At 52.8% G+C, this 24,449-nt stretch overlaps 11 protein-coding genes across 13 annotated transcripts; 7 read left to right on the top strand and 4 right to left on the bottom strand.

The window, feature by feature from the left end:
* The first annotated feature begins 873 nt into the window (after positions 1–873).
* Positions 874–2,392, top strand: PV05_11729 (uncharacterized protein). The gene is made up of 3 exons (XM_013455241.1): positions 874–1,455; positions 1,511–1,588; positions 1,640–2,392. Exons 1-3 carry the CDS (start codon positions 1,173–1,175, stop codon positions 2,215–2,217), a joined length of 939 nt encoding a protein of 312 aa, XP_013310695.1. The 5' UTR covers positions 874–1,172; the 3' UTR covers positions 2,218–2,392.
* A 100-nt stretch (positions 2,393–2,492) lies between these two features.
* PV05_11727 lies at positions 2,493–5,802 on the top strand. Of its 2 annotated transcripts, XM_013455238.1 has the most exons (3): positions 2,493–2,712; positions 2,822–2,838; positions 2,920–5,802. In XM_013455238.1, exons 1-3 carry the CDS (start codon positions 2,700–2,702, stop codon positions 3,964–3,966), a joined length of 1,077 nt encoding a protein of 358 aa, XP_013310692.1. In that variant the 5' UTR covers positions 2,493–2,699; the 3' UTR covers positions 3,967–5,802. The 2 variants fall into 2 exon arrangements, with proteins under 2 accessions (XP_013310692.1, XP_013310693.1); XM_013455239.1 differs by having other exon boundaries at positions 2,493–2,838.
* Positions 4,222–5,463, bottom strand: PV05_11728 (uncharacterized protein; the record flags this gene model as incomplete). The annotated part of the gene is made up of 1 exon (XM_013455240.1): positions 4,222–5,463. One exon carries the CDS (start codon positions 5,461–5,463, stop codon positions 4,222–4,224), a length of 1,242 nt encoding a protein of 413 aa, XP_013310694.1.
* An 833-nt stretch (positions 5,803–6,635) lies between the features above and the next one.
* Positions 6,636–10,217, top strand: PV05_11726 (uncharacterized protein). Its single transcript, XM_013455237.1, has one exon. It carries the CDS (start codon positions 6,703–6,705, stop codon positions 9,856–9,858), a length of 3,156 nt encoding a protein of 1,051 aa, XP_013310691.1. The 5' UTR covers positions 6,636–6,702; the 3' UTR covers positions 9,859–10,217.
* Positions 10,218–10,364: 147 nt separating this feature from the next.
* PV05_11725 lies at positions 10,365–12,920 on the top strand. 2 transcript variants are annotated; one of them, XM_013455235.1, is made up of 4 exons: positions 10,365–10,757; positions 10,830–10,952; positions 11,012–11,457; positions 11,516–12,920. In XM_013455235.1, the coding sequence occupies exons 1-4, from the start codon at positions 10,517–10,519 to the stop codon at positions 12,632–12,634; spliced, it is 1,929 nt and encodes a 642-aa protein (XP_013310689.1). In that variant the 5' UTR covers positions 10,365–10,516; the 3' UTR covers positions 12,635–12,920. The 2 variants fall into 2 exon arrangements, with proteins under 2 accessions (XP_013310689.1, XP_013310690.1); XM_013455236.1 differs by having other exon boundaries at positions 10,365–10,952.
* On the bottom strand, positions 12,542–14,992 carry PV05_11724 (uncharacterized protein). The gene is made up of 5 exons (XM_013455234.1): positions 14,421–14,992; positions 14,325–14,375; positions 14,146–14,275; positions 13,958–14,098; positions 12,542–13,913 (listed from the first exon to the last, which is right to left on the bottom strand). The coding sequence occupies exons 1-5, from the start codon at positions 14,667–14,669 to the stop codon at positions 13,186–13,188; spliced, it is 1,299 nt and encodes a 432-aa protein (XP_013310688.1). The 5' UTR covers positions 14,670–14,992; the 3' UTR covers positions 12,542–13,185.
* A 277-nt stretch (positions 14,993–15,269) lies between these two features.
* On the top strand, positions 15,270–16,466 carry PV05_11723 (uncharacterized protein; the record flags this gene model as incomplete). The annotated part of the gene is made up of 2 exons (XM_013455233.1): positions 15,270–15,344; positions 15,447–16,466. 2 exons carry the CDS (start codon positions 15,270–15,272, stop codon positions 16,464–16,466), a joined length of 1,095 nt encoding a protein of 364 aa, XP_013310687.1.
* Positions 16,467–17,048: 582 nt separating this feature from the next.
* PV05_11722 (uncharacterized protein) lies at positions 17,049–18,673 on the top strand (the record flags this gene model as incomplete). The annotated part of the gene is made up of 2 exons (XM_013455232.1): positions 17,049–18,085; positions 18,286–18,673. The coding sequence occupies 2 exons, from the start codon at positions 17,049–17,051 to the stop codon at positions 18,671–18,673; spliced, it is 1,425 nt and encodes a 474-aa protein (XP_013310686.1).
* A 233-nt stretch (positions 18,674–18,906) lies between these two features.
* Positions 18,907–20,253, top strand: PV05_11721 (uncharacterized protein). The gene is made up of 2 exons (XM_013455231.1): positions 18,907–19,686; positions 19,761–20,253. The coding sequence occupies exons 1-2, from the start codon at positions 19,285–19,287 to the stop codon at positions 20,085–20,087; spliced, it is 729 nt and encodes a 242-aa protein (XP_013310685.1). The 5' UTR covers positions 18,907–19,284; the 3' UTR covers positions 20,088–20,253.
* Positions 20,254–20,394: 141 nt separating this feature from the next.
* PV05_11720 (uncharacterized protein) lies at positions 20,395–21,030 on the bottom strand (the record flags this gene model as incomplete). The annotated part of the gene is made up of 1 exon (XM_013455230.1): positions 20,395–21,030. The coding sequence occupies one exon, from the start codon at positions 21,028–21,030 to the stop codon at positions 20,395–20,397; it is 636 nt and encodes a 211-aa protein (XP_013310684.1).
* A 1,519-nt stretch (positions 21,031–22,549) lies between these two features.
* PV05_11719 (uncharacterized protein) lies at positions 22,550–23,755 on the bottom strand (the record flags this gene model as incomplete). The annotated part of the gene is made up of 1 exon (XM_013455229.1): positions 22,550–23,755. The coding sequence occupies one exon, from the start codon at positions 23,753–23,755 to the stop codon at positions 22,550–22,552; it is 1,206 nt and encodes a 401-aa protein (XP_013310683.1).
* Between the last annotated feature and the right edge of the window lie 694 nt (positions 23,756–24,449).

The raw sequence follows: 24,449 nt of genomic DNA, 5'->3' as shown, positions 1-24,449 counted from the left end.
GCCGTTTCTCTAGCTGCACGCTTCAGGTGCCACAAACCACCTGCCTGGACAAGTCTGGAAGGTCGTCCCTCGACTGTGGTATCTCGAAGGAAACATGCACGTAACCGTACACTTTCCTTTCGGGCAGGACATCTTCATATCTTTATGATGGACAACAAATTAGTACCGTTCTTCGAGACTGATCTATACGGATGTGATTTTTGTCCCGCGAGCGTGGCTGCTTTTTCCGGGTCGGTGAAGGTGGTTCGAGACTCTGGAAGACACTGATCATGATGTCTTGATTGCCAATGCCCTACACTTGCTCGCCCCGTGTTCTCAAACCCTTCTTCAGTGTACCAAAACATTTGTCCTGGCAACAAGGGCCTCGTGACAGGGGACTGTGGAAAAGAGAACTTTGCAGGTCCAGGACGTCTCAATTCATATACCCTGACGACACTCAAATTCTCTTTCCTGTCGCTTACCAGTGTCCAAACACATTTTTGCACAAAATTTATAAGAACCTCGAGACCAGCGTCCATTTTCCCCCTTGCTGTTCACAGCACCAGCCCCAACAAAGTCGAGGCTGAAAACAAAAGGAGTTCTAAAACCTACCCCTTGAAATCGACAGCCTTGCAACCAGATTCTTAGGAGTCCGAGAGGAAGTTCTAGGCTCAGAGGGCTGATGAGCAGGAACGGCGAGTTATTTTTGGAAAATGGCTCCCTATGCGGCGTTCTGGGCCACTCGAACAGGCTTAGGTCCATCTTACCGAGGGGCGATGATGGGCGGCACGGGTCAAGGGGAAGCCTTCTTGATAGGTGGCTCTCTCATCCTTAAGGCTTAGTGCTTGGAGAATCGGTGGTAGGCCTTCCGGCCCCCGAGTCTGATCGGCTCCTATCACGCCAGCTGAAGTGTTCTTTTCAACGTCTTCATAACATTCAACACCTTCAACACGTCCGTCGTTCATCCTAGAGACATTCACTTGATTCAACTAGACCAGCTACAGCTTTCGTGGTTCTTTTTACTTGTAAACTATCTTTTTGCCAGTCTCGGTGGGCGTCAAGCGCTTGTTCAATTTTATCCGGTAGTCTTCGACATCACAACAATTTTGGAGCTTACAGCTCTGCCAAAAAACAGATTTCGAAGCACAAAATTTCCACTCGTCCGTCACTGACAAAAGTTCAAACTGCACACAATGTCTGGATATCTTAGACCCTCTCTGCGAGTGGCCGGTGCCGCCGCCGCCGGTGCTGGATTGGCCTATAGCGGATACAGATATTACAACACGACGTCTTTCTTCTTCACTACCGTCCACGCCGAGTCGTTGCCATCAGATTCGAGGGCCGCCTTGAAGAAGATGGAATGGAAGGGTTTCACCGAGCTCGAGCTCCAAAGCTCCGAGATGGTCAATCACAACGTGAAGAGATTGACTTTTGCTCTGCCAGACGACGAATCAATTACTGGCATCTCTCCCATCAGTATGTCTTTCTATCATTCCATCAACGAGCCTAGGAGTCGCTGACTTGCCACTAGCATCTCTCTTGACCAGACATACTCCCGAAGGAGCCTGGATTCCGGTCTTCAGGCCTTACACTCCTGTCAGCGAAAATGGTGAGTTATTGATCCTTGAAATGGTTCAACACGACTGATCAATATCCGCAGATGTACCGGGCACCGTGACTTTCATGGTCAAAAAGTATCCAAACGGCAAGGGTTCCGGCAAGATGCACTCTCTGAAACCTGGTGACACGATGAAATTCAAGCCACTCCATGAATTCGACTACAAACCAAACCAGTACTCAGCTATAACTTGCATCGCCGGTGGCTCTGGCATCACCCCCATTTACCAACTTACTCGTGCCATCCTCAACAACCCCGAGGACAAGACGAAGATCGCCTTGGTCTACGCCAACAATACCGAGGAGGATATTCTGTTGAAGAACGAATTCGACGAGCTCGCCCAGAAGTACCCCGGACGCTTCACCAGATCTTACGTTGTCAGCAAGACCACACCACAGAACGAAGGCGTCTACGAAAAGGGCTATGTCAGCAAGGAGCTTCTGAGCAAAGTCATGCCGCACAAGATGAGTGAACGCAACGTCAAAGTGCTCGTTAGCGGCCCGCCCCCAATGACCGCAAGCGTTGCAGGTGCTAAAGGTGGCTTTGGCTGGACTCAGGGAAGTCTTGGGGGCATTCTCGGCGAGCTTGGGTACACGAAAGAAGAAGTGCACAAATTCTAGAAGGGGATCTTGGGTGGTCAGGGTTTTTATTCGATTAGCATATTACTAGAAGCGGGGCTTAATAGATATCTCTTCTCGGTACAGCGGATTGAGAGAAGAGGAATAGATGGATCAAGCAGCTTCGATGATTCACCGGCCTCCATCATTATCGAGATATGATATTTATCCCTTGTTGTAGCTGACTAATACTGCCGCAAGCTGTGGTCCGTATTCGGTCGATCTCATCCGTTAGCGAGGAGGTCGAGCGGTCGTCTGCACACGCTTATCTTTTTGACTATCACTATTGCGTGTGTGTGTCCTCGTTCATGTCTACGCAATCCGTGCGTCTCCATTTTCCGTCTACATCTGGCCCATACCGTGCGCATGGGAAAAGCGGCCCGGAATGGAATGGAAAGGAATCCACTAGCAGCTCTTCGCTTCGTCTGAGCGCAGCGCAGTTCTGCTCCTGGTATGGCCCGTTAATAGGGTGACCTCTCACAATCATGCAGGCCTTTGGTACGTCGCTTCCCTTTTCTTTCGTTCGAGCAGTGACATGGAATCCGCGTGTCTCTCCCCTCGAGGACCATGCTGCGAAAGCAAGCGCTGAACAATCTCACTTTTACAGTTCCCAAGAATCGAAAGGTACCTCAATCCTCCCCTTCACCCCTCCAACCACGGACCCTTCAGCGTGACATGACATGTGCTGATACTTAGTGCCTCTAGCCCAAGTTCGACCTCACCCTGCACATCATCGATCTGACGAACATTCCTCTGATCTGCGGCACGGCCAGCGTACGATGGCATCTGCCCTCTTCGAACGCAGCGGAACACCGCGGACGGACCGAAAAGGCTCCTATCCTCGAACACAAAGCGACATGGGACTACTGCAAGGAGATCCCGGTGCGCCTGACGATCGATAAGACGGGCATGCTCCAGGAGTGCGCACTACACTTCGAAATACTGCAGGAATTTCGCGAAGGCGGAAGAGGCGGCCGAGTACACCTGGGAAATGTGAGACTCAACCTGGCCGAGTACGCACGACTTCCGGAGGACGCGATCACCGACCGCGATCCTCAAGACGAGAACGCAGATGGCGGGATCACCCGCAGATACCTGCTCCAAGACAGCAAGGTCAACAGCACGTTAAAGATTGGGATCAAGATGAAGCAGACGGAAGGGGACACGAATTTTATTGCTCCTCCGCTCAAGTCGGCCATGGTGATCGGCGGAATTGCCGGAGTCCTAAATGCAGAAGCCGGCGAGGGCGATGACATTCCCAGCATCACGAGCAAAACCAGGGAACTATCCGAAGCACAAGATATATACCGGCGCACACTGGCTGCAACCTGGGCTTGCCAGGCGGGCGAGCTACCACCAGATAAGCTGGTTGAGGATCTTTTCGCCGGCGGAGATGGCGGGTGTCTACCTCACGTGCCGAACAAGTCTGGTCTGCGCCAAAGATTAGGCCAGCGAGAGGAGGACTTGAACAGCAGCTCCAGCGACGAAACCAAGCGGCCGGTTACGCCGCGCGGGCAGCTCCTCAGCCCACAGACGGCGCATCACGGTGGGCACAGGAGGACAGGAAGTCGTGAGTCGCCGAATGCGACACCCACGATGCATACGGGCGCTGTGAGTGGGCGGTCGAGTATAGACCAGCAGTTGCACGCGAGTCAACAGGAGCACCGGCGCAGGGAGCGGCACGAGTGGGATGAGCATAGTGAGTTTGAGCTCAGGGACGATTTGAAGAGTTGGCAGGTACGGGTGAAATGATACAGACGATTTGTAATGGCCATCAATGTGTGCGGCTGTCTCTCCTTCCTCCATCTGAACTTTTCCGTCTTGCGGCGTCCAACGACAGAGGTCAAAATTCGTGAGCCAGTGGCGTGAAATACAGCTGGTTGACTTTGCAGCTTGGTCTTCACATCTCCGCTTGTTTGGACAAACTGTGGAAAGCTAGCTTCGTGACATGGAAGGGCTGAAAATGAGGATTATCGAAGCTGCACCATCACCGAAGTCGATTTTCGATCAGTGCTTCGCCATTGCTCTCTGGGCTGCCATGCCATACTTATACATCTTCCACAGCATACCAGTGCTGTGGCCGAATCTGATACGCTCGTGCGAGAAGTTAAAGGGCTTCTCGAACCGTGCAATGCTGAGCTTGTCGTACGCCCTCACCGCCGCCTCGATCGAAGCATTCTTGCAGATTTGCTCCGCCAAATCCCCGCCGTCCATAAGGGCAAGATTCGCTCCCACGAATTCATATGGACTGAGCACATGATTCGCATCACCGGTGAACACGACTCCTCTCAGGCGTGCGTCATGCTGGAAAGCCTGCTTTTCCATAGCTGGTCGAACGAACGCGGTCGCTGGATCTGTGGCTTCAACAACACGTCTGAAGGGTTCCTGGAACATGCTTGCGGTCTTGAGAGCCTCGTTTTTCAGTGCAACGAACTCTTCTGCTGTGAACTTGGTGTTGGGTTTCCTTTCGGGACCGACTGTGCTCAACGCCCAGCCAATGGTGTTATCGTCGAACGGCGTGTAGATGCAGCACACGCCTTCGCCAGAGGACATCTGCAGGCCATAGTCCTCGCGGATTGGATCCGGTAAGCCATCAGGCAGATGTGAGATCCCGCCAATCTGCGTTGCGCCAGTGTACTCCAGCTTCATATCGTGGGGCCGTAATCTAGCTCGGATCCTGCTGTCCACACCGTCGGCGGCAATGAGAAGATCACAGTCTTGGGTCGAAGTATTATCTCCTCCCGCGTCAGATATGGTAACCCGGATCTTGCCACTCGACAGCCGCTCCGCGCCTGTGACAGTCGACGCCCATCTCCAGTTGACATTGGTCTTCTCGACGGTTTCGATCAATATCCGTTTCAGATTTTGTCGGGTGATGCGCATCGTGGCGGATGGCAAGTCAGGATGTGCTTTTGGGTGTATGGAGGCGAGTTCCTTCCATTTGTCGCTCCAAACATGGATGGCGCCGCTGTTGAGAGTGGCGTTTGCGCGGATGGCTTCGAGCAAGCCGAGCTGTTTCAGTGCGACAAGACCTTCATCTCGGTTGTCACCGTTCAAATTGAGCGTGTACGGATCTTCTGCGAGGTACGTTTCACGGCTGTGGGCGCGCTCGAAGACTGTGATCTCGGGACATTGCTGGGAAGGATCCCACTGCTGGATGAGCGCCGAGGCAAAGGCTGTTCCGGCAATGCCGCCGCCTGCTACGATTATGCGTTTGCCAGCGAGGAGGTGGCATTGTTTGGGTGCCATCGCTGCCGATGCGGACTGATGCTTGCTTGTTGCGTCCTGTCACAGAAGGTCGTTCTTATAAATACCAGCTTTCGATTGACAAGCTCGCGGGATGCAAGGAGTTTAATAAATATGGTTTCGGGGTTTCCCTCGATTGTGAGCAGCCAGCTCGAGTTTTTCAAGTACCGTTCGTATTTGAACATCTTGAAGATCACAACTAGGGTTGACAAAGATCGATATCAAACGTAGTCGCAACACCAAAACACCGTCTGCCAAAGGGTGCTGCGGGTCAAGACACGGTACCGGATCAATCAATGTTTCCATAGAAAGATCGGAACCATTTGGCAATCGAAGAGTCGGATGAAATGATGTCCCGTCAATGCACTGACTACAATAGTACTTTATCATGTCAGTGGAGTCCAAGATATACTAACTAACAGGTGGTTCGAGACGCCATGGAGCAAGAACGACTCCTCGCAAGTGACCAGGCTGTCGATTTGGGTCGGCATCGGACATTTATGAGCCGGATCAGACCGCGTATCTGTTCACTCCAGATCGTTCGGCATTGTAAGTGCACGGGATGGTCTTCAGCAGAGTTGAAGGTACGTGTACCTTTGCCTTCCACTGTACGATATGCCGAATGGATTGGGACTAGTGTCATGGTTTTACCGACCTGAAAGGCCGCAGCCTGACGAGCGTGGGAGACGTAGATCCGCCTACCTTGATAACGAGACAGAAGCTCCCAGTCAGGTAGGCAAGATTGTCTGAGGCAAAGTACCGAGTCTTACTCTGAATCGGTATACTTGACAAAGTGGTAGAAAGGGGTTTGGCTCCAGGGGAACCTTTCCTGGAGAAAGCATGGACGATACATCATGGATGTTCCATTGTCGATAGAGAAAATGGAATGCTCCGCCAGATGTTTTGTCAAGTCGTCAACGTGACTTCGGAGGTGAATCTGAAATAAATCATGCAGGATGCAGAGGCTGTACTTAGAGGTCAACGACTGCCTGGCACTCGATGAGTCGATAGTAGCTGCTTTGCGCGCGGACAGTGGTAATTATAACCCACCGTACCTGGCAAGCTGGCACCTGCCGGCTGCGATACGGTAGAGCATTTGCCCGCCAAGTCTAGCATTTTTTTGGAGAATCGCGTGCCATTCAAGATCCTCCGCAGACTTTTGTCCATATGCGCCTCCGTCTCCAGTCTTCACCATCAGCAGTCTGCCAGCCTGTTCCAGGTTGACTATCTTGTGTCCATGGCATGTTGGAACGTCTGACTAAGTCGGCTTACGTCTGCCTAAGATGCCAGAGAAGACAGATCAGAGACCATCTGTTGTCTCCGAAAGCCACCGAATCTCGAATCACATCCTCATTGCGACGATGGCAGAGCAGTGCTGCAGCCGCCCGTGTCGAAGAGGAGCCCGACGCCTTCGATCATGATCGCGAAACCCCCTCGCCTCCCGACGATGGCTCCCGTACAGATGCCCCTTCTGCGGATGCAGCACCACAAAGACCAGGCGTTGGATATCGAATATGGAAACCGAAGCGTACGGCAAAACTGGGCGTGAATTCGTTGGGAAAGCCCGCGGAGGTGTTGATCCTTCCATCAAGAGATCGAAGAATACCCCGAGTGCCTCAACAGGGTGGCGACAAGGAGGCTGTCAGAGCCGTGATGCAGCGAGCCCTCAACTTTGAAAAGGAGCCTCTTCAACTTCAGGAGTTGAAGACAAATATAGAGCAAATACGGACGCTGATCGAGAAACAACGTGGCCAATTGGACATGGAGGAGTGGACCACTCTCAAGGGCCACCTAGTGCAAGGGTTCACGTGGAATCAACTCAAGCTTTACCTTGTTTCTTACAAGGAGCGGTTCCGCGATGGATCTGTCTATCAGTCTCACTATGCCAGAGTTCTTGACAAAGGAAAGGCATCTCTAGCCAAGTTCATTGTTGAGGATATCTGGGGCTTCACCGTTCCGGCAGCCGAGGGTGCGGACGGCGAAGCGGAGGTGCACGCAAGGAAGAAACCGGGCACACTCACCATCGCTGTCAAAGAGGACGATAAGATGGATTTCCTGTTGACCAATGACAGCCAGTATCTGAAGACAATGTCGGAAGAATTCCAAGTTCAGATCGACGTTTACCGGACCCAACGCAAAATCCGAATCCACGGCCTGCGTGCCAGAGCTACCAAGGCACTGGATAAGTTATCGCGTCTTCTGAACGGTCTCCAAGTAACAGGAGTCCAACTTCAGGAGGGTCCTGTTGGCGACACTTATCTTGATCGGACCTTAAGGCCCCTTGTCGCACCTTTCCTCAGATCTGTGGCACAGAAATATCACGTGCATATCCATGTCACATCGCAAGCTATCCGAATATTGCACTTGAAACGACCAGAATCCGCAGAGCATGCGCGTCGAGAAATCCGACTCGCTGCTGGTTCGGAACCCGAAGGCTGGCAACGAGTGATCCTGCAGCCCCCAGTGCCTGTTGATCAAGCTGCTATGATACCACACGCAACACCTGCCGAACTTTCTTGGGGTCTTTATCAGCTACCCTGGACTAGACTAGTGGTATCGAGTATCTCACCCCAGTCAACCGATATGGATGCATCGCATGCAGCATCACCTGGCTCTCTAATCGGCGATATCGAGAAGTGGTTGCAGAGCCCTCTATCTTGGTCAAGACAATATACCCGCAAACACTTGCAATATGATGTTGCGGTCCAATTCGGCAAGGCGTTGTTTCGAGACACTTCGAAGATCAAAAAGCCGGCAGACAAAGATGGGGCCGCGACAACAAATAATGTGGGGAAGGCTGAGATGATCAACAAGATGGGCAGCCCCATTGGCGACGATATGAAGGCGAACAAGGACAGCCAGGACACTGTAAGGAACGCGACGCTGGTGGGCGCCAAGATGGATCAAATGCTTGGGGACCTCAAGAACAACGCTGGCCCTCAAGAGGAAACTGCGTCAAATGCGCAGCAGGGTCTCGGCGATACAGAACTTGAGGCTAGCAGCAACGATGCAACGACGACTCTTCACCCCTCCGTACCCCTGGAGAAGCCGGACAAGAGAACCTTGATGGACAAGATATTGTCGGACGTTGGGAAACCGAGCTTCGTGGGAGATGTGCCCCATCTAGCACAGCAACTTGCGCCGCTAGCGGAGTGGAAACCGCGGAGAAAGCAAGAACCGCGAGAGGTCGACCCAAATGCAAGACTCATCCTACGCCTCGAACTTGGCCCTACTACAGAATACACGAGATTCCCCAAATTGGAAGTCATCGTTGCCGCAGTGCCAGACGAAGACGGAACGCCGAAACTCTCGATTGCTAGGCTCTCGGCTATTTTCAGCGAAAAGTCTTGCACTGTTCTTTGTCCGGGTCGCGAGGTCGACATGAAACTCACCGGAAAGCTCAGGCGAGACCTCTGGCAACAAGGGGCGAACGACTACAAGCTAACCCAACCACTGTTGGACAGCATCCGGAGATACGTTGCCAAAGCTCAGCGCCCGAATGCTACTGACTGGGTCTTCTCACCGTTTGTCACATTGACGTTTCTGTCAAACACGCACGACTCGCTGGAAACTGACCAACAGAAAGTCAATCACAAACTGATGCCGTCTGATCAGCTCGAGTCCAAGAAGAAAAACGAGCGGAGTAAATCAAAGAAGTTGGAATATATGCTGCAAAGTGTCGATGCGGTGGATGCCGATTCACGGTCCATTTCAGTAGAGTATGCTGGCATGGACACAAAGGAGAATCTCTGCCTAGAGCACGTCACGCTTACCGGCGCAAATGCGACTAGACAAGAGCTGCGGCTGGCAGAACGACCATTTCTGTCACTACCGACGCCGCAACGTCCAAATGTTCGCCTCCTCGCTCAAGCTGGTCTCGAGTTGCTCAAGCGGCTTGGTCAAGATCCCACAAAGACAAAGTCGACTCAGTTGGGCGAAGACATCCGGCTCGTACAGATGTCTCGAGATGCCGGTGCCGTCGACCAGGATGGTCAAGTCGTAGGCAACCGTGCCGCGAGGAGGAAAGCCCTGAAGTCGGCCACTGCAAAAGAGGAGGGTGGGCAGAGCTTCGAGGAAACAGCGCAAGAGCTAGTCAAAGAACATCTTAGTGGGCCAGCCACGGAGTCGACTGTAGGGTCTGACGGCAAGTTAGTGAAAGCCGCCGCGAAGCCGTCGCAGAAGAAATCGTCCAGAAGGTCGAAGAAGCAGCTCGCCAAGGAGACACCCGACAAGCCCAAAGGGGCGGCAAATCATGAGCCAGCATCAAAAGCCGAGAAGAGCGAAAAGTCCGCACAAGATCGGCCTGAAGCAGAGTCAGGGCCGGAGCTTGAGAATATCCGGACGGTGAAATCTACTGTTCCGAAGGTGAAATCTCGCGCGTGGAAAAAGAAGAACTGAGGTACGGCTGGGGCAATCCCCTAGGCGATTATACTCGAAGCAGACTGAGAGGCTCGCAAGGTGTTTCGGCGGTATTCGTTCAGTGTCAAAAGCTAGGGATGCATGGTCAGGGAAGCTTTGGCGCGTTGCTGGTATCGGAGCAACTTATGTATTTGTATTTATATTGTGCTATAGCTTCTTCCTCTCCGCGAAGGACGTCATACGTGATGAGTGAGAGCAACTAACCCTCTGCATCCCCGGCGAAGTCGGGTACCACAATAAGCATGTACAGTACAGATATACACCGCAATATTGGTAGACGTGGGGAAATAGTGGAAGATGGAAACAACAGAAGAAGATCTTCGTGGGGGGCATAAGGGCACAAGAATAGTTCAGCCTTGCGTCGACGAGGCTGCAGTTAGTGTCATTCATCACCCAATAAGATGATTCCCTGAGTCATTAGGCGGCATTAACTTAGGCCAAATAACGTCAGCGCCACCAAGACCCGGAACATAAACACCTTGTCTCACTACGCCTGCATCATCTTCACCTTCACCATCACTGATCTAGACGAGGCCAATATCACTATGATCAATCATTAGTTCTCCCCGGGTATGTGAGCGACCGAACAGCGCGCAACGACGTCAAGGACCCGAACACCGTCTCCTGCGGAGATAGAATGAGCCTAGTGGAGGCGTCCAGCAATTCGGACCATTCCTCACTATCCGATAACACCACCGAGCGGACATCTACCACCTGCGAGACTCAACCTCTCTTAGACGGCGATACAGCAATGGCAAAACCATCCTGGCAAGGTGTCGAAGAATGTGCGCTCGCGGATCTGCCTCTCCTTGCCGATGGACTGGTACGCGACGATGAAGACGACGCCATGTCCGGCGCGGGAGATGCCGACCACACTGGCAAGCCTCGACCCCCCCTACGCGGCAGCAAGGCCAGTCCGCAACACGAACCGAAATTGACCGTGCGTGAAGCCATCGCAGCCTATCCCACGGCCATCTTCTGGTCCTTCGCCGTCAGCATGTGTATCATCATGGAAGGCTATGACGCCATATTGATAGGCAACTTCTGGGCTTTCCCGCAGTTTCAGCGCAAATGTGAGTTGTCGACAGTGTGCATTCCAGGTCGATGTGATTTGCTGATTACCCCATCTTAGACGGAGTATTCGTCGGCGTCAGCGACCAGACTCAGACCGGATATCAGGTATCTCCGGCATGGATGGCCGCCGTCGGAAACGCTTCCGGCCTAGGAGCCTTCATGGGCACGTTCCTGAACGGCTACCTCGTCGCCATCTTGGGCCAGAAACGTGTCCTTGTCGGCGCACTTGGCTTCCTGTCATGCTTCATCTTCCTCACATTCTTCGCCCCCAACATTCAAGTCCTCCTTGTGGGACAAATCTTGTGCGGCTTCCCGTGGGGCGTCTTCGCGACAACGGCTCCAGCCTACGCCAGCGAAGTCTTGCCAATGTCACTTCGAGTCTTTGGGACTTCCTGGGTCAACGTCTGTTTCATCATCGGTCAGCTGATCTCCTCCGGCGTCTTGAGAGCCTGCCTAGAACGCGATGATGAGTGGGCATTCCGCATTCCCTTCGCTGTGCAATGGGTATGGAACATCCCCATGAACCCCGCCATTGACACGCAGACTGACTCCTCCTAACTAGGTCTGGCCAGCCTTCCTCATACCGCTGCTATGCTTCGCCCCCGAATCGCCGTGGCACTTGGTCCGCCAGAAGCGACTCAAGGACGCAGAAAGATCACTCCGCCGCCTCCAGAGCGCCTCGGCCACAATCGATGTCAAACAGACTCTTGCGTCGATCGTTCATACCAACCATCTCGAAGAAGAACTCAGCATCGGGACGTCCTACTGGGACTGCTTCACCGGATTCGAACTCCGCCGGACAGAAATCGCATGCGTGTCGTTCGCAGGCCAAATCCTCTCGGGCCTGTCTTTCGCCTACAACGCGTCGTATTTCTTCGAACAGGTCGGTCTTGACGCCGAAACCACATATTCGCTCAATATTCTCGGGACGACCCTTGCCTTCGTCGGAACCTTGGTCAACTGGTTCTATTTCATGCCCTACATGGGCCGACGGAACATCTACCTCCTCGGTGCGTTCGTCATGGCCATCGAACTCTTCCTGATCGGCGTGTTGAACGTCTGGACGCACCACAAATTCATCGCCGTAACACAAGCCGCCCTCACGCTCGTCTGGACGTTCACGTATCAATGCTCCGTCGGCCAACTGGGCTGGTCTTACCCGGCGGAAGTGGGCTCGACGAGGCTGCGGCAGAAGACCGTCTGTCTGGCGCGCAACGCTTATTACGTCTGCGCCGTCATTTCGGGCTCGATGCTGCCGTTCTTCCTGAACCCAGAAGCACTGAATCTGCGAGGCTACACCGGCTTCATCTGGGGCACGACGGCCTTGCTCACGTGGATTTGGGCGTATTTTCGCCTTCCCGAAACCCGAGGTCGGACTTATGAGGAGTTGGATGTCCTATTCGCCAAGGGCGTGCCTGCGCGGCGGTTCGCGACGACGAACGTGGATGCTTTCGACGAGATTACCACGACCGCTCTGGCCCAGCGGTATCATGTCGATGATCTAGATGAGAGGAGGCCGAGGCTGGTCCCAAGACTGACCGGGACGATTGCCGAGAGAACCGGACGCGACAAGGCGTACTCGAGTAGAAGAAACAGTGTGGAAATCGCGGGATCGTCAGCAAGAAGGAGATCAAGTAGCATCGAAAGTGACCGAGCTGGCCTTCTAGGTAGAGAAAAATAGTCTCGAGCCGGTATCGAGAGGACAACAGGAATCTGACGTGTCTCAAACCGTCATCGATATATCCTGGTAAGGTCCAAGAGACGGTATGCAACTACAACAACCCCAGCCCACGAGAATATGCAGGACAAGTATGGGGGCTTTTCCTCTTCCGGTAGCCTGCCTGGGCTGTTCCCCCTCATCATTTCCACCCCGTCTTTTATCATCACCCACTCACAAACTTGCCTTCCCGCTTGTCTCATATGGAAAGGCAAAGCTCAACAGTCCAGCCACAATGTACAGACTCGCGGACACGGAAATCGGCGTATTGGTGTACCCAACATACGTGGCAATGATCGGCGCCATCAGGCCACATATGCGATTGCACGCAGCCGCCATACCCGTACCTGTACCGCGGTGGATGCTGGGAATAACCTCGGGCGTATAGCAATACAGGGCTCCCCACATGATATATTGGACAAAGCTGGAAATGCAGTTGAACGCCAGGATCTGAGCTTGGATGCGTGCTGTGGTAAAGGCGAACAGAAAGATCGAGGTCAAGATCAGCGACAGACTTAGCGTGCCTCGTCTGCCGATATATGGCAGGCCAATGAACCTGGAATGCTGCACGCAACGATGATGAAGTTGTTGCGGTAGGTGATGTTGATGCTGCTCGAACCACTCTGGGCCCCATGGAGGGCAAGATACTCTGGTAAAAAGTTGGAATACAAGGGGGGCGCTAACCCGATGCAGCTCCATACGAGGAGGATCAAGGAGGTGCTGAAGGCCAGCTTTTTGGTAGAGAAGAGGGCACGAACATGCTTGAAGCCTCCAGGACGAAATTGGGCAAATGTTCGTTTTATGGCGGTTTTCTTGTTGACCGGTGCAATGCCGTGACTCTCGGCAAAATCCCGTTCGACTTGTCCAAGGTCTGCGACTGTCAAGGGTTGTGTCGTACCGTTGTATTTGGCGACCTCGTTCAAGACATCGATGGCTTCTTGATAGCGGCCTTGACCGGTAAGGTATCGTGGGCTCTCCTGGAGGTGGAACAAGAAGAAACGCGCGAAGAAGGCAACAAGAGTGATCGCGCCCATGGGGTACATGAGGTAGCGCCAACCCATGTTGTCGGCTTTTCTGCATTGACCCGGTGGAGTGTCTGCACTGCAGGAATAGTGAGGAAGGAAACCCCAGGCGGCGCGAGCTGGAATGATTTGCCCAATCGACCACCAGACTGCTAGGATTTCTAGGAGAAATTGGTGCGTGCCGGGCAGGAACTCCAAGAAGACGGCACTGTCGACGGGCACTACAGATATCAGCTGGTGACGAGGATTGCATGGGCAGACTTACAGTTGCCTCCGACTCCAAAGCCACAAAAGGAGACCAGGACAGCACATGACACGAAATTCGGAGCGGCGCCAGCAGCAGTGCCAAAGACACCCGCAATCAACAATATCAAGTTGAAAGCAAGACGACGTCCGATCAAATCGCCTGGGAGTGTTAGCTCGTCTGAGAGGAATTGGTCGATCAAGCCTTACATCCAAGGCCCCAGAATGACGCGCCAACGACGAGCCCAGCGATCAAAGCCAACGAGAGGAAAGCCGAGTGCTTTGGAGCGAACTCGACTGCGACTTGAGCGAGGGCATCAGACACCGTGGTTTGCCAGAGCTGGGTTGATCAGTCGGTGTACTCGAGTGTAAATGCGTACTCATCATACCTGATCGCAAAGCCATCCGTAACCACAAAGGCCGAACAACGCCCATTGGTACTGTACCCAGTCAGCTTTGCCAGAAACAGTGGGTAGAAGGCGCACCTTGCCCGTTCCGATTGCTTGAACTGCATGATTGACCAACCGGGCCTGGTTCTCGAACACAGGATCAATACCGTCGACATGAAGAGACTTGTATTCACGGATCGTGCCGACTTCAGTTGTTTCTTCGAGTCGTGGACCGGTTGCACCGATCTTGGTATCTTTGTCGGAGCCCATGGTTTTCAGAAAAGAATCAAGATAATGCTCTTCCCTGTATGGTTTGAACCCTGAAGAGTTCGACCTGAGTCTCATGGGAGACGTGCTCTTTTTGTAGCCGTGCTCGGGCTTATCTGCGACTGAGCCATGGTGGTGGTCGTGGGTCGTTCGAACCGGCAAGCGACACTCATGGACATTGTACCTATACCTCTGGTGTGTGATAGACGACTGTTGCCCATCTTTCCACGCCAGCAAGCCCCATGGAAGTATTGATAGATGCCGACTGACGGGCAAATCTTGAGTTGGTGATTGGACCACTGCTTGCGTCCTTGTAGACAGGCCAAATTCCGTGGGAAGTCACGACGGTCAGGGGCAAGAACGATAGAGTCCTGGCACCATGAGGTTTTGGCCTATCTACTACGTCGAGTTGGATGCTGGCTCTTTAGGCAGGCGGTCTGCACATTATATAAGGCACCGTCATGGCGAGGAAAATGGAGAAGACCGCTTGGCCGTCTTGCCGTCCACGCCGTCGCACCCCCATGTTTTCTTTATCAGCACTGATGGCACTCTCCGTTTCTTGCCCATTCATTCCTTCGATGTGGCCGGATGGACTATCATCAGAATATTCGTCTAACATGGGCAACTGATTTCTGCATCAGATTGCTACTTTGGCTCAGCTTGCAATGGCACACAGAGATGGCTCCATTCTCAGACCAACGGGTACCGATGCCGTCCGACGGCGCATTGCCTCAGCTTCATTATAAAGTCGAGGTAGGCTTTGTTGCGTGCTCACGATACTACCAGAAACACAGCCAAAATGGCCGCTGAAACCATCGTGCTCCCATTGCCAACCACCGAACACGCGTCACCAAGTTCGAGCCGGTCGTTGTAACCCCTCCTACTCCTCGTTTCGATCCTTCGAAACATCTTTGCTTCGAGCGTCCCAAATCTCTCGTCACCTTGAAAGAACTTCTGCTATCCGAGGAAGATGCCATCTCCCCCATTGCCATCACTGAGCCTTTTCCTTTGTTCACCCTTGAGGGTGTCAACCAGATGCGAGCAGATCTTTTTCGTAAAGAGGTCGTTGAGAAACATGGAAACAGAACATTGCCACATTGCTATAAAATGAGAGGGTATTCGAGGGACACACCTTTTGTGGACTCCGTCTGGCGCGACGAACGGGTGCTCGAAGCCTGTTCGCAGGCCGCTGGGGTCGATCTTGAGGTAGTTTTCGACTATGAGATTGCGCATATCAATGTGCAGGTGGACGCACTCGAGGACGGAATGCCATTGGGTGACGCCCTTCCTCCAGCATTTCCTCCCCGTCAATCTACTCCAGCCAAACCTTCGGACGTTGATCATTCTGAGGAGCTGGCATCGGTCGGGTTGTGGCACAAAGACTCCTATCCCTGGGTCTGCGTCTGCATGCTTTCTGACCCGAGTAACATGGTTTGTGGTGAGACTGGTCTCAGAAAGGGTGATGGCTCGATCGCTAGAGTCAAGGGTCCTCAAGTCGGATGGGCAGTGATGATGCAAGGAGGCTGCATTGAGCATGTCGCTCTGAAAGCCGTCGGCACTGGTGAGCGTGTCACCATGGTTACCTCCTTCCGGCCTCGTGATCCCTCTCTCAAAGATGTGTCCAATCTCGGGAATGTCAAGAAAAGCAGCAGCTGGGACCAGCTGTTCAAGCAATGGTCAATTTACCGACTTGAAGTTGTTGAGAAGCGGGCGAAATCCCTGAGAGAGAAAATTGGAAAGGGAAATCTTTCCGGACTTCAAATTGCAAAGCTAATGGCCCACTGGAACGAGGAACAATTTGTGTATGAAGCATACTGCAATAGAGATGACCGGCCAAGGCAATCCAGGTTCTCAATATTGAGACATGATGAGTGAAGATAATATCACGTATTGCTCCAGACCCATTCTTGACTTCCAAACGGACTCTTGTAGACAAGGTGGTCGCCGCGTCTAATTCAAGCGTCACCAATGCCGCCAACAGCCTTTGCATCGAGTGGTATACTGAACAGGGGGAGGGGGGAGGTCACGGTTAGCGGCGCGTCGACCAAAACAGATAATCTTTCCCGCCTTATCAACATGCATACCCATCACTTCCAGCTTCACTCACGGCATAGGAGTCGTCATGCTAGCCACAACATATGGAGGAGACGACCCGAGATCAAGGGCCACGAGCCTACAAGTCTCGACGAGATCGTCCTTGCGATCTGTGCAGATTGAGGAAAATTGCTTGTCGCATTGATTCCTCACCACCATACATCTTCTGCCAAAGCCGTGGTAGTGACTGCACCTTCCTCGAGAAGCCACCTACCAAAAGAAGGCGGACCATCTCGTCAGGCCCAGCAGGCAACAGAATCATCTCACTGTCAGAACCTCCCGGCACTTCTGCTTGGAATTGGGTTGACGCTATTTCTCCTGCATTCGATAGCACGTTTTTCAACAATCTCGTCTTCTTTGAAGATGGAAGTCCTCAGTCAGTGGGCCAACATGGTTCCTCAAATGCCGCCCGAAATGATCAGACCCAAAGCAAGACAGTCGAAAATGGCAGTGGGCCCCAAGAACCGGAAATGTCACCAGAAAAGTCCTCTTTCTGGGATGTGCGAACGCTGCATGGCTCCCACTTCCCACCTGACACCGCATCTGAGTCGATATATCGTCAATGGCCTGATGGCACAAGGCGAACGACTCGATTTGCCTCGAGTTCCCTTGCAGAGCACCCGTTTGGCCGATGCCGCAAATCAGAGGCCGGAAGAAAACACGCCGGTCTTGTTACATGTCGATCATCCTCCTCCCTCTCTCATGCCGAAGTGTAGCACTCGATGCAATTCCCGGTCAGAAGTTAGCAAATTGTTATCTCACAAACAGCGCGAGCACTTGAAGGTCCTCTTTTCCGGATTTGTTCAGCAAGCCTTCCCAGTACTGCCCGAAAGCGTGCAGCATAAGATCCTTGAAGGCGATGGTCAGCAAGATAATGCATCGTTGGCATTGGCTGCCTCCTTATATGCAACAGCTCTCCCCTTCGCGATGCACGATGACCATCTCAGCGCCACCCTCACCGATGTTTCGGATAAGCGAGAACAGCTTTACTCAATTGCGGTCACAGCTATTCTGGAAGAAGCTCATCGTTCCACCATAGAACTTTTGCAAGCATGTCTCCTCCTGCTGCAGAAGGGTCCTCCTGCGCAGCATTGCGGATTGACCCCAGCATACGCCTGGTTGACATCTATGGCGGTAACAATGGCGAGATGTCTTGGTCTGCATTACGACTGTAGTAATTGGAACATACCCCTGGCCCACAAGCAACTCCGTACGCGCCTATGGTGGGCAACTTTTGTCATGGATATCTGGGTAAGTCTGGACTCGCCAGGCGGACGATCGATCGGTCCTGATGAAGATACTGCAGGTGAGATTGATATCATCAGCAACGATTCGAGGCACTTTTATCACCTCCTCGATATCACCGCCTTCTGTCACGAATACATGAAGCGTATTGCACTGTGCGTGCCGCAATGGATACGTCCGCGGATCTATCCAAATCCCTGGAACTTGCTCGACCGTTGCGCTCTGATCTGAATGAGTGTTGCCAGAGGTTAGATGCCGATCTGCCCTTCAATCATGGTACTGATTCTGGTATCAATGCATCCGTGCATCTTGCGTGTTCGATCGTTTCAATCGTTCTTTTTCGAGCACTTCTCAGACCTATTCAGACTCAAGGCACCACAAGCCCCATTTTGCCGGACGCTCAAAAGTCGGCTGCAAGAGCCATAATGACGGGCTCGATCAATTCTGTCCGGGAAGCTGTGCAATCACTGGAAAACATGGTGACTGTGGTTGGACCATGGAACGCATTCTGGCATTCGTGGTCTCAAGGCAATTTCGCCATTGTTAGCATGTTTCTTGTCCAGCTTCGTTATGTGAGCGCAGCTCAGGATTTCCAACCTGGAATGAACACCGAAGTCTCTGGTCTGATTTCTCGTTGGAAACATGCCACACGCATCGGAGCCGGCAATGGAGGCTGGGGCCACTCGTTGATGAGTCTGGCTTTGAGCAGACTAGAACCGCTCCTGAACCGGTCTCCGCCATGACTCGCGCGTCACTCTTCACGCCTCTCCAACGCGGACGCGTGAATTTGCTTATGGTGTCATTTTTGAGCATTAATCTAGACCACTCAAAGCAGTCAGAGCAGTCGTCGAAACTTGCTCATGCCGAGACTGCCAAGGACATTCCGATGTCGCCCAGCCCGCCTCGTTTCTCGGCGTTGAGATCTTATCTTCCATCATGAGCACAATATATTCCATGCTCTATCTTTGAACAAACTCGAAAAGACGGCAAACGAATGCCGGAAAGGAGCTGTGGTTGCACACGTCCCATGTGCAGATAACTGCCAAATATGCCGAAAGGGTCAAGATTCCACGTTGACTTCCTGAGCGGCTCTGTACCTTGACGGACGCCAGCCAGTTGGTTGCCGACCGACAATGGATCTGCCAAGCTCCTCCCATATATTTTGCCTGGTTGATGGTGGAGGCAGCACTTGGCTCCTCTGGTGGCTTGGGACTGGGGAAGGATCTGTCTTGGGAGTTCAGAAAGCTGGTATAAGATCAGGAGGTCACCCTTCGAGAATGACAATTCTACTACCCAACTTTTACTCAAGGCCAACCCGCTTGTCCACCGTCACTCCCATTCCTTGCCAGTCAAGATGTTGTCCCGCTCACTCCTCCTTCTGTCCCTTCCTCTCCTCATATCAGCTCATTTCGAGCTGACCTTCCCACCATCTCGAGGCACCGACGATAAGAACCAAGCCAGCTTTCCATGTGGCGGATACTCACAAAGTCAGAACCGAACACTGGTCCCTTTGACCTCCATTCCCGTCGTATTGGACCTCGGCCACACGGAAAATCTGATCCAAATAACCTTGGCCATCGGCAACGAAGTAGGCAGCTCTTTCAACTATGAGCTCCTCCCGACCATTCACGAAATGGGCCCAGGAGACTTCTGCCTTCCAAGCATACCAGTCCCCGCCGACTTGAACCTCACCGACGGCACAAACGCCTCCATCCAAGTCATCACGAACAGCCACGATGGCAGTGGACTTTACAACGTACGTTTTCGGATCAACCCGTCCCCTTTATTACTTCTCATAACACGCGAGAAAAGCTAACACGGACGTGATAGTGCGCAGATATCACATTCACGTCCACTGAGGCAGAGTCACCGTCGGCCTGCACGAATGGGACGGGTATAAGCGCGACACCACTTGCGGCAAACGAGTACACCTACGCCAATGAGTCGACCAGCCACGAGGGCCACTCGGGCTCGAGCTCTGCCACCGGATCCGCAACGTCAACGGTCTCGGAGACTGCCAGCGCTGCCAGCGGCACTGCCTCTGCATCTGCGTCTGCTTCGGCGACTGGTGAAGGCAGTGGCAGTGGTGCCTCGATGCTGAGCATTGGATGGGGGTTGCTAGGTGCGGCTGTGCTAGCTGGTGTCGCCGCTTTGTAGAGTCGCGAGAGTTGCTAGAGTCTATCACAGTACGTAGTATGCTGTACGGCGTACAGTGTTGTAGCCACAGCGGAGTTTCACCTCGTAAAAAGACTCATTCGAGACCGATATATGCCTTCTATCTTAGAACACGCCGTCACCGAACAGAACAGCAAGTAAGGCAGCATCTTTTTTCTCTCTTTATTTCCTTGGCCGCTGCTCTGTTCCACCCACTCTCAAGCCCATGACTCCCGTCCGTTTATCGATCATCAGAAGAATTCCCCTACCACCTCGAGCCATAAGCACTATCCAACCATCCATCCATCCATCACAAGACATCTCCTGCCAAACACAAACACCGATCCAAACGCGCCGCACAGACAAGCAGCACAATCATCGTCAGCACGCCGAATGCAAGGCGAAATTCATAAATTTCGTACCAAAGTAGTATGCACCGGCCGATGAATTGACGCAGAGCCCAGTCCACCGAGACTCTGTCCCAATTTTCACAAAATGGAATACTAGTATCAGTATCCTCCGCCATCGATTTTTCTTGATCGTGTTCGAGTTGGTGTCCCCCGGACTCCACCTCGGAGCTCATTCTCATGTTCAATTTGTTGTGCGTGCGCCTCTTGTCGGTGTCCGTGTCGTTGTCGCTGTCGTGTCCTTTTGGAGTGCTAGTACTTGAGGCCTTCGTTGTGGTGCTGCCATTATTGCTCGTCTCGCTTTTCTCGCTTTCGCTTTGCCCGTCCTCGTCTTTGCCGTCGTTTCGCAATGCTTTGGCTTTGGCTTTGGCTTCGGGTTTTGTCGACCTTTTCCCCGTCGTCAGATTCTCGCTTTGACTCTGGCTCTGACTCCGACTGGCACTTGCAGGCTTACAGTCTGCACAAACGTCCTTGAACACTTTCGTCCAGTCGTGCGGCTCTTTGATGGTATGTTCGTCACATTCGCCCGTCAGGACCATCCTGTAGCAGAAGGACTGGTAGGATCGGTCGTGTCGGATGTGTGTGCGACAATGGGCGCAGTGTCGGGACAGCGGGCCGGTGAAACACATTACATCTAATACCTACCTGACAGGTTAGGATCACTACTGCTGCCTTTGACCTTGACCTTTATCCTTGGCTTTGACCTTGACTTTGACAGTCTGCTTTTTGCCGTTATTGGTAAACTTGGACGCACTCCTTACTGTCCTATTGATTTGCTTCGTGGTCGGTCAGATCTCGTCTTTTGGAACTGCGGACGGGCTTTGACTTGGTATTGGTAGACTTGCCGGACCTGACCGGGCTGGACGAGAAGATTTGAAGGGGTTTCTGTGTCTTTGAAGGGTTGCCGCCTGGATGGGGAGGTCTCGGCAGGTCTGGTGTGTTGTCTGAAGTGTCGGTCTGATGATGTTTTGAAGGATCGTCGATTTCGGAAAGATGTTGCTTCCTCTTTTCAGGCGGCAGTTGATAGTTGGCGTTGATTCACACCGTTGTAGGTACTGGTATGTACGCGATGAGATCTCATTATGGAATATCTTTCTACGCTGCCTGCCAGCTGGAATGATGCGGTGCAAACGCGTTGGACAGCAAACCTTTTCATAATCATGGTCATTGTGATTACCATGGTCAATTGTCAGTATCACCAGCGTCAAACAGCGCCGGCTGCAGTGGTTGTGGCCACATGTTGAAGAGACGGAAGCCGCATATAAACGGCTGAGGCTGCTCTCGACCTACATGAGTGCACAAGTCTTCACGAGGGCTGAAATTTTGCGGTAGCCCGGGTTTTGTGGCGGACACAATCTTCAGGAAACAGTCATCAGGAGTCAATGGGAAAGGTATCGGTTGAAGACTGCTTGTGACGGTCACTGAGAGAACAGCCCGATGCATAGCTTCCGACAGGAACCGTCAGGAAGATTGACAGCAATGATAACGCCTTTTGTGTGTGAATGGCAGCGAGAAAAAATGACGAGAAGACAAGGCTACCGATTGGCCTAAGTTAGTGAGCTTAGTGGCCCTATTTAGTGAGGCCCTAGCCCCCTCGGCCCCTAGCCTTCAAGCCTGACGGCGCTATCCGCGGTGGCGGCGGCGGCAAGGCCCGGTGACAGAAAGTCTTAGCTATTAACTGATACAACAGTATCCACGGGATCCCAACGAGTAATGGCAGAAGTCACAGTCAAGTCAATGCAACTCAATGCAAATCAAGTTCAATATGGATTGTCATTACATTAATTATCGTCCCTGTTCATGTCTCGTCTCATCTCAAAGGAATGCCAATCTAGCTTTTCACATGCGAATAATCGGACCTAGTAACAACGCTCCAAAACCAGGCATGCAAGTTCTTTTGGGTTCCTCCATCTGCAGCAGAGATGACCATATACTGACCATATACTACTCACGACTGGCTGTTGGTGGACGTTGAGGCTCAAAGAGAGTCAAAGCTGTCCTTCCGAACATGCACCACACAGGAACTAATCAGGGCACCCAATCGGCCTCCTCATCTGCTTATGGAGCGTGATTCTGACACCATTCGAAATAATTCTGAAGCTTGGGGAAGTCATCCGTGGTCGAGGAGGAACCACCGTTGGCTGAAGAGCAGGCTCGGCAGGCGCTGACACCCTGCATAAAGTCTGTCGTTGGTGGGCAAAGAGGATTATACACGTAGCCGATACCTTGAGCAACAGCTTGAGTGTTGTCGAAGACGCCATAGCATGCTGACGGGGCAACTCCAAGGGCCTGGCGGCTGGCAATCTCGGCGATGATGTTCTTGCTGCCTCGTCGTGGGAATTTTGGCGTAGATGTTGCTGTCTGCTTGGGCCAGTCGTTCCAGTCTTGCCAGCCACTGGGTGTCGGCGTTGGGGTCGGGCAAACTGGTTGGCCGTAGATATCAAAGATGGCAAAGGTGAGATTGAACAACTCTGGGTCGAGGTGGAAGTAGCCTTGGACTGGCTCGTACCATGCACAGTTGCCCTCGGTTGGAGTCGGCCAGGACGAGTTCCAATCAGTGGGTACGGGAAGAGGAGGCGCCGGTTTGCATTCCTCCGGAGCGCAGACGTAGGTGTCTGCGGGAGGATTCTGCTCCCAGTTACAGCCGATTTGAGGTGGCGTGCAGATGGTTCCTGGTGGGCATCCCCACAGATAGTTGCTCGGAAGAGGAGCCTTGGGAGTGTAAGTAGGATTGACGGTCCTGGAGGTACAAGTGACCAGGCCAGTCAAAGTGGATGAGCAAGTCGAGACAGTGGTTGTGACATCAGAAACGACGGTGGAAGTGACTGTATCTGTCACGGTGCTCAGATTAATACTGGTGATTGTCCTCTCGCTGACAACGGTCGTTGGGCTGACGATGGTTGTGGGCGCGACAACCGTGGTGGGCACAGCAATTGTAGTAGGAGCCACGATAGTAGTCGGGACCGTCACCGGCACTTTAATGTAGCTGGTGTCAATCTCGGTCGTGGACTCGACAATGGTCGTGGGTTGGATCTGTAGTGAGACAGACACAGAAACTGACACCGAGGTAGTGGTCACTGTGATGTAGCTGGTATCTGTTGAGTAGATGGTTGAATAAATTGTGGTCGGGACTGTAACATATGAAGTTGACCAGTCCACCCAACCGGCAGCCGCACTTGTAGTGGTGGTTTCCCATCCGTCATTGCCAGCGATGGCCAGACTGACAAAGATGGAGCACAAAAGGCCCGCGATCCTTAGCCTCATGATGTCGATCTTGGAGATCCAAAAGATGTGCAACGAGTGACTGGTGAGTAACGATGAGGCTACAGTGGTCCGGGAGGAAAAGACGGAGAAGGAGCAGGAAGCTGACTATTCCGTCCTCATATATGGCCATTGAAGCTTACCTGCCTTGCGTGCATACTTCATTTGTCGTCATCCGTTGTTGAGGGGAGCCCGCACTGCCCATCGAAGCGATGCTACCATCGCGCCAGTGGCTTGCAGGACTCAGGCATGCCTCCCGCAACGGTGCTAGAGATGTAAAGACGCCTTTTTTAGTCTTTGGAAGGCGTTCGCTAGCGTGCTCGCTTTCTGGGGTGCTGCCGACGGCGTCCGATTGAGACTGGCCGGAGAGGAGGAAAAGTCCCGGACGGGGATAGCATCTTTCGGTACCTTACCATGATTGTCAGGGGTTCTCGACGCGAGGTGGCTCACCCAGCCTCACGGTCGACCTAGTTTGTTATATCGTCGATTCCACTCAGCTAGTATTCTTGAATGGGGTGAATGGGAAACTTGACCACTGTTCTGGATGCTGACAATGCCGAGGCCCAGAGTATTAATGGGGGCTTTTTGGGGGCTATGTCCGTGGTGTACTGTCGAGACAGCGGCTTAACGCATAAGACGAGCCCCAATATATCCTCGTGACAAACGGACAGACGTAAACACAGGAAAGAGGAGCCGA

Source organism: Exophiala xenobiotica (genome assembly GCF_000835505.1).
Source record: "Exophiala xenobiotica strain CBS 118157 unplaced genomic scaffold supercont1.7, whole genome shotgun sequence".
Classification (NCBI taxonomy): domain Eukaryota; kingdom Fungi; phylum Ascomycota; class Eurotiomycetes; order Chaetothyriales; family Herpotrichiellaceae; genus Exophiala; species Exophiala xenobiotica.
This window is presented reverse-complemented; position numbering and strand designations above follow the sequence as displayed.

Bases quoted from the DNA above. Each gene is read 5' to 3' on its own strand.
- PV05_11729 (XM_013455241.1), top strand. From the start codon at position 1,173: ATGTCTGGATATCTTAGACCCTCTCTGCGAGTGGCCGGTGCCGCCGCC. The intron at 1,456-1,510 runs GTATGTCTTTCT...ACTTGCCACTAG, and splicing joins TACTGGCATCTCTCCCATCA to CATCTCTCTTGACCAGACAT. The intron at 1,589-1,639 runs GTGAGTTATTGA...CAATATCCGCAG, and splicing joins CACTCCTGTCAGCGAAAATG to ATGTACCGGGCACCGTGACT.
- PV05_11727 (XM_013455239.1), top strand. From the start codon at position 2,782: ATGCTGCGAAAGCAAGCGCTGAACAATCTCACTTTTACAGTTCCCAAG. The intron at 2,839-2,919 runs GTACCTCAATCC...TAGTGCCTCTAG, and splicing joins CAGTTCCCAAGAATCGAAAG to CCCAAGTTCGACCTCACCCT.
- PV05_11726 (XM_013455237.1), top strand. From the start codon at position 6,703: ATGTTGGAACGTCTGACTAAGTCGGCTTACGTCTGCCTAAGATGCCAG.
- PV05_11725 (XM_013455236.1), top strand. From the start codon at position 10,517: ATGAGCCTAGTGGAGGCGTCCAGCAATTCGGACCATTCCTCACTATCC. The intron at 10,953-11,011 runs GTGAGTTGTCGA...ACCCCATCTTAG, and splicing joins CCCGCAGTTTCAGCGCAAAT to ACGGAGTATTCGTCGGCGTC. The intron at 11,458-11,515 runs GTATGGAACATC...CCTCCTAACTAG, and splicing joins TTCCCTTCGCTGTGCAATGG to GTCTGGCCAGCCTTCCTCAT.
- PV05_11724 (XM_013455234.1), bottom strand. From the start codon at position 14,669: ATGAGACTCAGGTCGAACTCTTCAGGGTTCAAACCATACAGGGAAGAG. The intron at 14,099-14,145 runs GTAAGGCTTGAT...TAACACTCCCAG, and splicing joins GTCATTCTGGGGCCTTGGAT to GCGATTTGATCGGACGTCGT. The intron at 13,914-13,957 runs GTAAGTCTGCCC...TGATATCTGTAG, and splicing joins CTTTGGAGTCGGAGGCAACT to TGCCCGTCGACAGTGCCGTC.
- PV05_11721 (XM_013455231.1), top strand. From the start codon at position 19,285: ATGTTGTCCCGCTCACTCCTCCTTCTGTCCCTTCCTCTCCTCATATCA. The intron at 19,687-19,760 runs GTACGTTTTCGG...CGGACGTGATAG, and splicing joins ATGGCAGTGGACTTTACAAC to TGCGCAGATATCACATTCAC.